The sequence below is a fragment of the Lepidochelys kempii genome, chromosome 21 (genome assembly GCF_965140265.1).
Source record: "Lepidochelys kempii isolate rLepKem1 chromosome 21, rLepKem1.hap2, whole genome shotgun sequence".
Taxonomy (NCBI): domain Eukaryota; kingdom Metazoa; phylum Chordata; order Testudines; family Cheloniidae; genus Lepidochelys; species Lepidochelys kempii.
The window spans coordinates 12,818,845-12,828,640 of NC_133276.1; the positions used below are offsets into that span (position 1 = coordinate 12,818,845).

Sequence of the window (9,796 nt, forward strand, 5' to 3'; positions counted from 1 at the left end):
CATACTACTATATGCTCTTGGTAATTAAATATTGCAATGCAGCAAACATGTTTCTGAAAACCTCATTAGTAGATTTCACTGAAGTTGACAAATCACTGGGCTCCCCATCCCTCACTAACCATTAATCCTTCCGTAAAGAAGAGGAGGAGCCTAAGGGAATTAGGCAACCAGTTGAATTTCTGGAGGGAGTATCTTCTAAGATGTCTATCTTTAGTAGGTAAATCAAGTCTGTGTGTAAAAGAGTTTTGGGTTTTGCTATTTTTATTGTTTTTCCAGAACAAAGTGATTAATCAAAGAGTCCAAATCCCATGTCCTCGTCAGACTCCTCAGATTCTTCCTTCTTCTCTTCCTCTTTTTTCTCTTCTGCAAGTCAAAGAAAGTGTAAATTATATTTGAAAGTCCAGTAGCTCCTGCTAAGAGACAGAAGTCTGGATCATCCTTGTGCATGTTAATTTAGTGTTTGACTAATGAATACTGTGTACATGTACACGGAGACAAATGTAGTATGTATGAATTTAAGCAATCCTTTACCTCCCCGCCACTTGCGGGCAATAAAAAAGTTACGCTTTAAGGCAATAAAAGTTATGCCCCAGGAAAAGAAATTTTGGGCAGGCAGGCCCTGGTTTTTAAGGCTTATTCTGTGCCAACTGGGGGAGACTTTCAAAAGCGCCAAATGACATAGGTGCAAAAATCGAACTGACATTTAATGGGACATCTGAGCCTCTCACCCATGTAGCTTTAGAAAATACAATCCTCAGTCACCAAAGTGTTACGTTAAAATGAACAGTCACTCCTGTAAGATGTTTCCCAAGCTAATCTTGGTTTAAAAGTTTGCACTGTGTACATTTAAAAAAAAAAGAAGTAGTTCTACGTTTAAACCAAGCACAGCAGCTCCTACAGTTAGGAAAGCTATGAAGGCTCATGCTTCAGGTCAGATTCTTCATGGATTTTCTGTTTGTGGAAAATAAGAGACCCTCTTAAGAGAGAAGCATTCTCAGTCTCACACAGAACCCAGGAACGCCCCTCCCGCAAAAACAAGACATACCTGCAGGTGCGCCTTCACCGGCAGCCAGAGATGCAGCAGGGGCTGTAGCAAGGGCACCTCCTGCTGGAACACAGGCTAACTTGGAGAGGCCTACGACATGAGAGACTTGTAAACAACACACACAGCCTCATTCTAAGAGCCCTCAAAGTTAGGCAGAACGTGTTGTACCTAGGTAACCTCTTTCGTCTTATGATGTCCGACACAAGGACAACATTTCACATACAGGGCGCAAGTGCACGCCTGAAGCAAGACAGCACTGCGTGGCATAGCACTTGAGACAAATGAAATGATTTTTAACCTTTGTCTCATGTGTTTCGTAGACATGTGAAGGCAACCACTCTGAAATGTATACACAGATAACCGCTGCCCAAACAGAAAATTCACAAGCAGCTGCACTAAATGTGTTACGTAGTAAATGAATTAGCATGGTACAAAATGGCCATTTTGAATCATAGAATATCAGGGTTGGAAGGGACCTCAGGAGGTCATCTAGTCCAACCCCCTGCTCAAAGCAGGACCAATCCCCAATTTTTGCCCCAGATCCCTAAATGGCCCCCTCAAGGATTGAACTCACAACCTGGGTTTAGCAGGCCAATGCTCAAACCACTGAGCTATCCCTTCCCACAAGTTCAGTTATTTCAAATCACTTTTGCTCACATTGGATGAAAGTTACTTAAAAGTGTGTGTGTGTATGTATGGGGGTGGAGGGGATGTGAGAAAACCTGGATTTGTGCAGGAAATAGCCCAACTTGATTATCATGCACATTGTGTAAAGAGTTGTCGTCACTTTGGATGGGCTATCACCAGCAGGAGAGTGAATTTGTGTGTGGGGGGGTGGAGGGTGAGAAAACCTGGATTTGTGCTGGAAATGGCCCAACCTGATGATCACTTTAGATAAGCTATTACCAGCAGGACAGTGGGGTGGGAGGAGGTATTGTTTCATATTCTCTGTGTGTATATAAAGTCTGCTGCAGTTTCCACGGTATGCATCCGATGAAGTGAGCTGTAGCTCACGAAAGCTCATGCTCAAATAAATTGGTTAGTCTCTAAGGTGCCACAAGTACTCCTTTTCTTTTTGCGAATACAGACTAACACGGCTGTTACTCTGAAACTAATCTTGGAAGTGTCTGATTTGTGCCAGGAAATTATTTGGTGTGCAAAATGAGCATTGGGCTGAAAACTAGTACACCAAAATGAAACTGGGTCTTCAGCTTTGCACTAAATTTAATCCAATGCTCAAAGCCACATTTTCTGAATCTAGAATGTGCCTCTGAATTATAAAAGTTAAACTGCACAGGAATAAAATATCTGCAGGCAGTGAAGACCTGAATTTTAATCTTTCTGAAAGTCATCACGAGAGTAAAAATCAATGGTCTTTATAATGCAGCACAGAACCAAATCTGAAAGGAATTTAATGAACTTAACATTCAGCAATTAAAACTTGCTTCAAACTTTACAAACACTGATTAATTAAGCCTCCTATCACTTCCCCACTCTCTGAGATGGGGAAAACACATTCAGAAAGATTAAGTGACTTGCCCCAGAAGCTGTATCCCAGGCTTCATTGAAACTCAGGAATTTCCTGAATCTCAACCCCTGCTTAATTTAGTACAGAATCTTGGTGGCAACTTTATTTTAATGGTAATGCTTACAAGCATATAAGTAAGTGTTTTCATAATAGCAGGAAAAAATGAACTGAAAGATTGCTACTGTATTCTGTTGGGGTATACCTAAAAATTTGATACTCCATTGTGAATCTGTAATTTAACGGAAGTGAACAGTGATTCAAAATTAGGTTGATTAGTTCATAATACTAATCAAAGACACTCTAGTTACATTCTTGTCTCTTCCCATAGTCACAAGGGGAGTGTTTTTCCATTTGAAGGGATAAAATAAAGAAATATCCAATTTCCACTTCAAATAAAGGGAAGTCAGAGTTGGTTTTAAGCCTTTGCATACAAGGCTCATCTTCTGATTTAGAGCAAGAATCTATATGCTCGTTTACAATAAAATGCACTTTAACACCGACTGAGCTGCCGAGACAAACACCTACTGTATTTTAATAAGCTTGTAACAGACAACTGCCTGGAGACACTTCTCTGCAAATCAATATTTTAGCTGGCGTTTGCTTCTGTCAAGCAAATATGAAACCCAGCATTTCCCTTTTAGAGGAATCCACAGAAATGCAAATGGATTGATCTGTCTAGTTCTGTCTTGCAACAACTAAGCTCTTAAAATCTGGTAAGTTTTTACCTGAGTTGACAACATCATCAACATCTTTGCCACTCAGTTCACTGATGACCTTTATTATGAGAGAGAAAAAGAAAGAGGTTAAAGATCAATCCTGGAATTTTGGGTGTTCGACATGTTTAGTCGTCTCTTGACACTGGCAATTCCCCAACATACGCATTACCACAAAGGTACGCGTAACAGAATAATTAAACAGAGCATTAAGGAATTAAAGGGACAAAGAATAGCTTAGAGACAAAAAGTAGGTTTCTGGAGAATGTTTACAAGATCAACTAACAGCAATATTAGCATAAAATTTAAATAAGATCTGAACCGAACACTTGTCAGGATAAAAAACATTACATTGCAGTATCTGCAACCCAAACATTGCAGTATTGAATGAAGTTAGTGCATTAGAAAGGGAAGGAGGTAAGTGACACCGACTTTGACCAGTGCTAAAATTACATAGCATAAATAGTAAAGAACAAACCAGATTTGAAATTTTAGACACATGCAGGTAAGGAAGTGCTTTAAAAAAAAACCCAAACAACAGACTTCTAGTATAACACTTTCTTTTAATAGAAACTATAAACTACATGTTTGAAAGCTGTAGAAGTAATAACTAAGTTCAGTAACGAGTCACTGCATGCTCATTTGCTCAGTGCACTTTCATCTTATGGTGCAGTATCAGGCGTCACTGAACTCGACCAGGAATTTAACATTTTAACACTAAAAAAGCTGATCCGAAGTCTTAAAGTTAAATTATTCCTTTATTTAAAATTTCTCATAGCATGCAATTGCTTAAAGCTATTTGGGAACGCAACAGTTTGGGGAGGTATCATAGAATATCAGGGTTGGAAGGGACCTCAGGAGGTCATCTAGTCCAACCCCCTGCTCAAAGCAGGACCAATCCCCAACTAAATCAGGACACTGGACTCTGAGTTAGGAGACCCTGAGTTCTATCCTGGCTCTGCCACTGAACTATTCTGTAACCTTGAACAAGGTTGTTCCCTCCTTCTGTTTCCCTCCTATTTTTTGTCCACCTACTCCATGTTTCTCAGAACAGTACCCACCTGGTATAGCACCTATTACAATGAGGACTCAATTTCAGCTGGAGCCTCTAGGCACCATAAATAATAAATTAACTGAACAGCCCATATCACCCATACACAGGGATGGAGTCTCATGCTGATGTCGACGTATCAGGATTCAGCAAATACTACAGGTGAACATATAAATGCGAAGACAGATCAATGCAAGAACAGCAAACACGGTTACAAGTGGAACAGACAAGATTGTCCCTGACGATTGCAGACTGCTATTTACTTGCTTTAAGTCGTCCACGTTTTTCACATAAGGTGTTAATGTTGCTTCAATGTGGTTAAGAGCCACATGACAAACCTACTGCCACCTTGCTCTGACGCTGGCTGTTGTTTTCCAGTTGCCATACCCACATAGTACAGCTAAGAAAGGTTACATCACATACAGATCTTTATCCATAAACAGATGTTTATATATAAAGTGTGTGTGTTTCTCTCTTTACCCATACACCCTCCCCATTCTTCCTCCCATTCAGAGGTAGGCATCAACAGGACAGTCAATTACTGAAGAAAATCAGGAATAGTATTTCAGTACAGTGTTTTCCCAGCAGTAATTAATACTACAGTTCATACTATGAATCAGTAGACGACAATCAATATTAAAGCTTTCAGAGCAGGCAAAAGGTGAAACTCATAGGAGAGAACATTTGCAGATGGGTTTATGTACTCTGTTACTGATAGAGACTATATATAGTGACAAAAGTACATTGGGAAGAAAAAAGAAAAGTTGTCAGAGATTCTTCTGGATTTCCTCCCAGTCCCCAAGTCTCAAAAATTTCATATTGCAGTGTGTTTTTCTCTTTCCTTCTGATATCTGGATACGAGTATCTTTGCCTTGACTAAGTCCAAATGCCTACAATCATCCAGAAGTCATGGATACCATCTTCACAGGAGACTCTGTCTCCAGCAGTCCGGGAAGGTAAGGAAGGCCTGAACTTTGCTCCCCTCCACAAAAGCACTTTGCACTCAAGTGTCACAATTTTTACTTCCCTGGCCAAGATTCCTCTGAGATTTGAACCCACTACCTCCATCACTGCAAGCGGGAGCTGTGGGGTTCTGGACTCAATGGCTCAGCAGGTCTCTTCCAGTCCTATGTTTGCACTAAACACCAGTGAACTTCCAACTGGCAAGTTGTAAGAACCCTTAGGCTTTTCCAAAGCTATATAGACCAGAAAAGAAGTTTAACAAGCCCGTTTACACTATTAAACTACCAGGGCATTATATTCTGTATGATACTGGAGTGTAAGATAACTGCTTCAAATATTCTCTGAGAGGAGTGTTCCTGTAACTACTTCAAAAGGCAAGAGACACTAATGCAAAGAAACCAACCTTGTTGACACGCTCATCATCTGTATCGATACCAACGCTGTCGAGGATCTTCTTGATGTTCTTGGCTGTAGGGTTGTTGTTGCCACCCAGGACAGCAAGCAGGTAAGCGGCCACGTAACGCATTCTGAAACAGACGCCCACAGGAAAGAATTCAAGTTAATGTCTTGGATACAGAAGTGTTGCCTTAAAGAGCTCCCATGTCAGGATATAAGAACCTATGGTACATAAAAGAGAATATAAACAATCTCATCTAAGCATTTAATGACTATTACTGAACTATAAATCCAGAGGGAGGAAACTGCTGGAGCAAAGGGCATCAGATACAGATACCTCCTTGGGTCTCAAACTAGCAGGCAAGGTTTTATGCTGTCTTTATACGAGGAAGGTTTTCCCAACATAGTTACACCAGCAAAACCTTCTAGTGTGGTTGCAGTTGTGTCAGCACTTTTATACTAATATAAAGTATAACTTAGGGCTTGTCTAACTTAAAACGCTACAGTGACACAGCTGATAATGCACCACTGTAGCACTTCAGCATAGACACTACCTACATGAATGGGAGGGATTCTTCCATCTGCGTAGGTAATCCGCCTCCCTGAGAGGTGGCAAGTAGGCCGACACTATGTACAGAGAGATTTAGGTGGGCTTAACTATGCCGCTCAGTGGATTTTTCAGACCCCAACTGACCTAGTTAATCTGACCTAATCATCTAGTGCACACCAGGTCATTTGCTGGTTCAGGGAAACAGCATACGCTATACCAGAATAAACAGAGTAAGGCTACATCTATACTAGGAATGCTTTACCGGTATGGACTACCCGTATACTATACTGGCCAAGTGCTCCTAAGATGGACACGACTATCCTGGCAAAGCTGCACTGTGAACTGCTATGGTAAAAGAGCAGTTTTGTAAGTATAGTTACACCTGCATTACAGACTTCTGCCAGCAAAACTCTATCAGTCAAGAAGCACACACCCAACCAACACGGCTGTGCCGGAATCAGTCCGTAGTGCAGATGTTGCTATACTGGCAAAACTGCATCTACACTACAGGGCCTTGTTGACATAGCTATGTTGGTTTAAAAAAAAAAAAAAAAAATCATGCCCCTAACCGACATGGCTCTGCCAGGTTAAATGAAAACAAGGCCTTAGCACAGAAGCAATTTCTTTCTCAGCTCCAGAAGAAAAGAGCTTCAACTACGTCACCAGTCCAGATATGGGGATAGTGACAGCTAAACTGATGGTGATGGAGAGCAAACCATTTCTAGAAAAGGTCAAAAATCACAAAAAATGGTAGGGTTTAAATTACTTCTCATGATCAAAATAAGGCCTGGGATCTACAGAATTCTGAAGAATATGGGACTTCTCCTACATCCCATCAAAGTGTTAATGTTAGGGTAGGTCAACTTTTCAGCATATATTACTTTGGGGGAAGGGGGTATGTGCGTGAGAGAAAGAGATGGGCCAGGGAGGAGGTTGGTGTCATACAGAATTGGGCAAACCTGCCTTGAACCAAGCCCTAAAGTTGATGCCAAACAAGCCATTTTAGTGGCTGGTAAGCAATACTTCAATTGCTCCCCTTGGAAAACAGAAGATCGCTGACACCTTAAATAAAAGAAGGGTAAATCATTACCCAGCATCTAACAGGTGTTTCTGAAAATTAGTCCTTTCCACTTTTTCCATGAGTAAACAAATCAGTACATTCAGTCTTCTAGACCAATGTTTCTCAAGCTTTTTGATACCAGGGAGTGGCTTGCTGCCTTCCTAAACCGTGTCAGGGAGATCTCAGGGACCGGTCATATACAGCACCAAACACAACTGTTGGTGCTTAATCATTTTCTCTCAATAGCCTGCCTACCACATTTTGTTTTCATGTCTGCCTCCCACTGCAGTTTTGACTAGGAGCCATATTTCTAATTTTGAAAGAGACATTTTGCAGCTGCTCCCTAAAGAGTCAGGAACATTACGAATCGATTGGCTACAGCTGCATTTAAAGCCCTCGTGTAGTTTGGAAATCAACTTGTTTTCTCATGGAGTTGTAAACTTTTTCTGCATTAAATGCCTGCAGCGGTGCACTAATTCAAACCCATCTTCCTGAACTAACTGCAAAGTTAACGTTACAGGAAAGTTTGCATGCTATGGGGGGGGGGGGCAGTCCCTGGGCGGGGGGCCGGGCTCTCAGTGGGGGGGTGGGGAGTCCCTGGGCGGGGGGCCGGGCTCTCAGTGGGGGGGGGGTGGGGGGGCAGTCCCTGGGCGGGGGGCCGGGCTCTCAGTGGGGGGGTGGGTGGGGGGGGCAGTCCCTGGGCGGGGGGCCGGGCTCTCAGTGGGGGGGGGGGTGGGGGGGCAGTCCCTGGGCGGGGGGCCGGGCTCTCAGTGGGGGGGGGGCAGTCCCTGGGCGGGGGGCCGGGCTCTCAGTGGGGGGGGGGGCAGTCCCTGGGCGGGGGGCCGGGCTCTCAGCGGGGGGGGGGCAGTCCCTGGGCGGGGGGCCGGGCTCTCAGCGGGGGGGGGGCAGTCCCTGGGCGGGGGGCCGGGCTCTCAGTGGGGGGGGGGTGGGGGGGCAGTCCCTGGGCGGGGGGCCGGGCTCTCAGTGGGGGGGGGGTGGGGGGGCAGTCCCTGGGCGGGGGGCCGGGCTCTCAGTGGGGGGGGGGTGGGGGGGCAGTCCCTGGGCGGGGGGCCGGGCTCTCAGTGGGGGGTGGGGGGGGCCGGGCTCTCAGCGGACGGGGGGCAGTCCCTGGGGGGGGGCCGGGCTCTCAGTGGGGTGGGGGGGCAGTCCCTGGGCGGGGGGCCGGGTTCTCAGTGGGGTGGGGGGGCAGTCCCTGGGCGGGGGGCCGGGTTCTCAGTGGGGGGGTGGGTGGGGGGGGCAGTCCCTGGGCGGGGGGCCGGGCTCTCAGTGGGGGGGTGGGTGGGGGGGGCAGTCCCTGGGCGGGGGGCCGGGCTCTCAGTGGGGGGGGGCGTGGGGGGGGCAGTCCCTGGGCGGGGGGCCGGGCTCTCAGTGGGGGGGGGGCAGTCCCTGGGCGGGGGGCCGGGCTCTCAGCGGACGGGGGGCAGTCCCTGGGCGGGGGGCCGGGCTCTCAGTGGGGGGGGGGTGGGGGGGGCAGTCCCTGGGCGGGGGGCCGGGCTCTCAGTGGGGGGTGGGGGGGGCCGGGCTCTCAGCGGACGGGGGGCAGTCCCTGGGGGGGGGCCGGGCTCTCAGTGGGGGGGGGCGTGGGGGGGGCAGTCCCTGGGCGGGGGGCCGGGCTCTCAGTGGGGGGGGGCGTGGGGGGGGCAGTCCCTGGGCGGGGGGCCGGGCTCTCAGTGGGGGGGGGCAGTCCCTGGGCGGGGGGCCGGGCTCTCAGTGGGGGGGGGGCAGTCCCTGGGCGGGGGGCCGGGCTCTCAGCGGACGGGGGGCAGTCCCTGGGCGGGGGGCCGGGCTCTCAGTGGGGGGGGGTGGGGGGGGCAGTCCCTGGGCGGGGGGCCGGGCTCTCAGTGGGGGGTGGGGGGGGCCGGGCTCTCAGCGGACGGGGGGCAGTCCCTGGGGGGGGGCCGGGCTCTCAGTGGGGTGGGGGGGCAGTCCCTGGGCGGGGGGCCGGGTTCTCAGTGGGGGGGGGCAGTCCCTGGGCGGGGGGCCGGGCTCTCAGTGGGGTGGGGGGGCAGTCCCTGGGGGGGGGGCGGGCTCTCGGGGGGGCGGACGGACCCCAGTCACTAGGCGGGGGCAGGGTTCCCAGGGCTCCCGGGGGGGCGCGGCCCGCACTCACTTTAAGTCCGGAGCAGACCCGAAACGATGTGCACGCTCTGCCCCGCGCTCCGAGAAGGAGCTGACGACTGGCCTACGGGGCCGCAGGGCCCCTGCGCACGGGCGGGGCGGGGCAAAGGGCGCGGGGTCAAAGGTCACCTCCCCTCTCCTTTCGCTCCCGCGGCGATTGCGTCACCCGCGCGTCACACGCCGCTGCCCCGCCCCACAAGCTGCCATTTAAACACACCAGAAAACAAGATACAGAATGAACGTTCCGTTAGTCCCGCCCCCAACGGCTCTAGGTCTGCGCGTGCGTACAGAGACCGGGCAACGGGCGCCGGGCCCGCCATGTTGGAAAGGGGGAAAGAGGGCAGGAGCCCC

General features: G+C 48.7%; 1 protein-coding gene across 1 annotated transcript; it reads right to left on the minus strand.

The window, feature by feature from the left end:
* Positions 1-243: 243 nt before the first annotated feature.
* LOC140901187 (large ribosomal subunit protein P2-like) lies at positions 244-9,558 on the minus strand. The gene is made up of 5 exons (XM_073319574.1): positions 9,438-9,558; positions 5,704-5,827; positions 3,299-3,347; positions 1,046-1,135; positions 244-363 (listed from the first exon to the last, which is right to left on the minus strand). The coding sequence occupies exons 2-5, from the start codon at positions 5,824-5,826 to the stop codon at positions 287-289; spliced, it is 339 nt and encodes a 112-aa protein (XP_073175675.1). The 5' UTR covers position 5,827; positions 9,438-9,558; the 3' UTR covers positions 244-286.
* Positions 9,559-9,796: the final 238 nt, after the last annotated feature.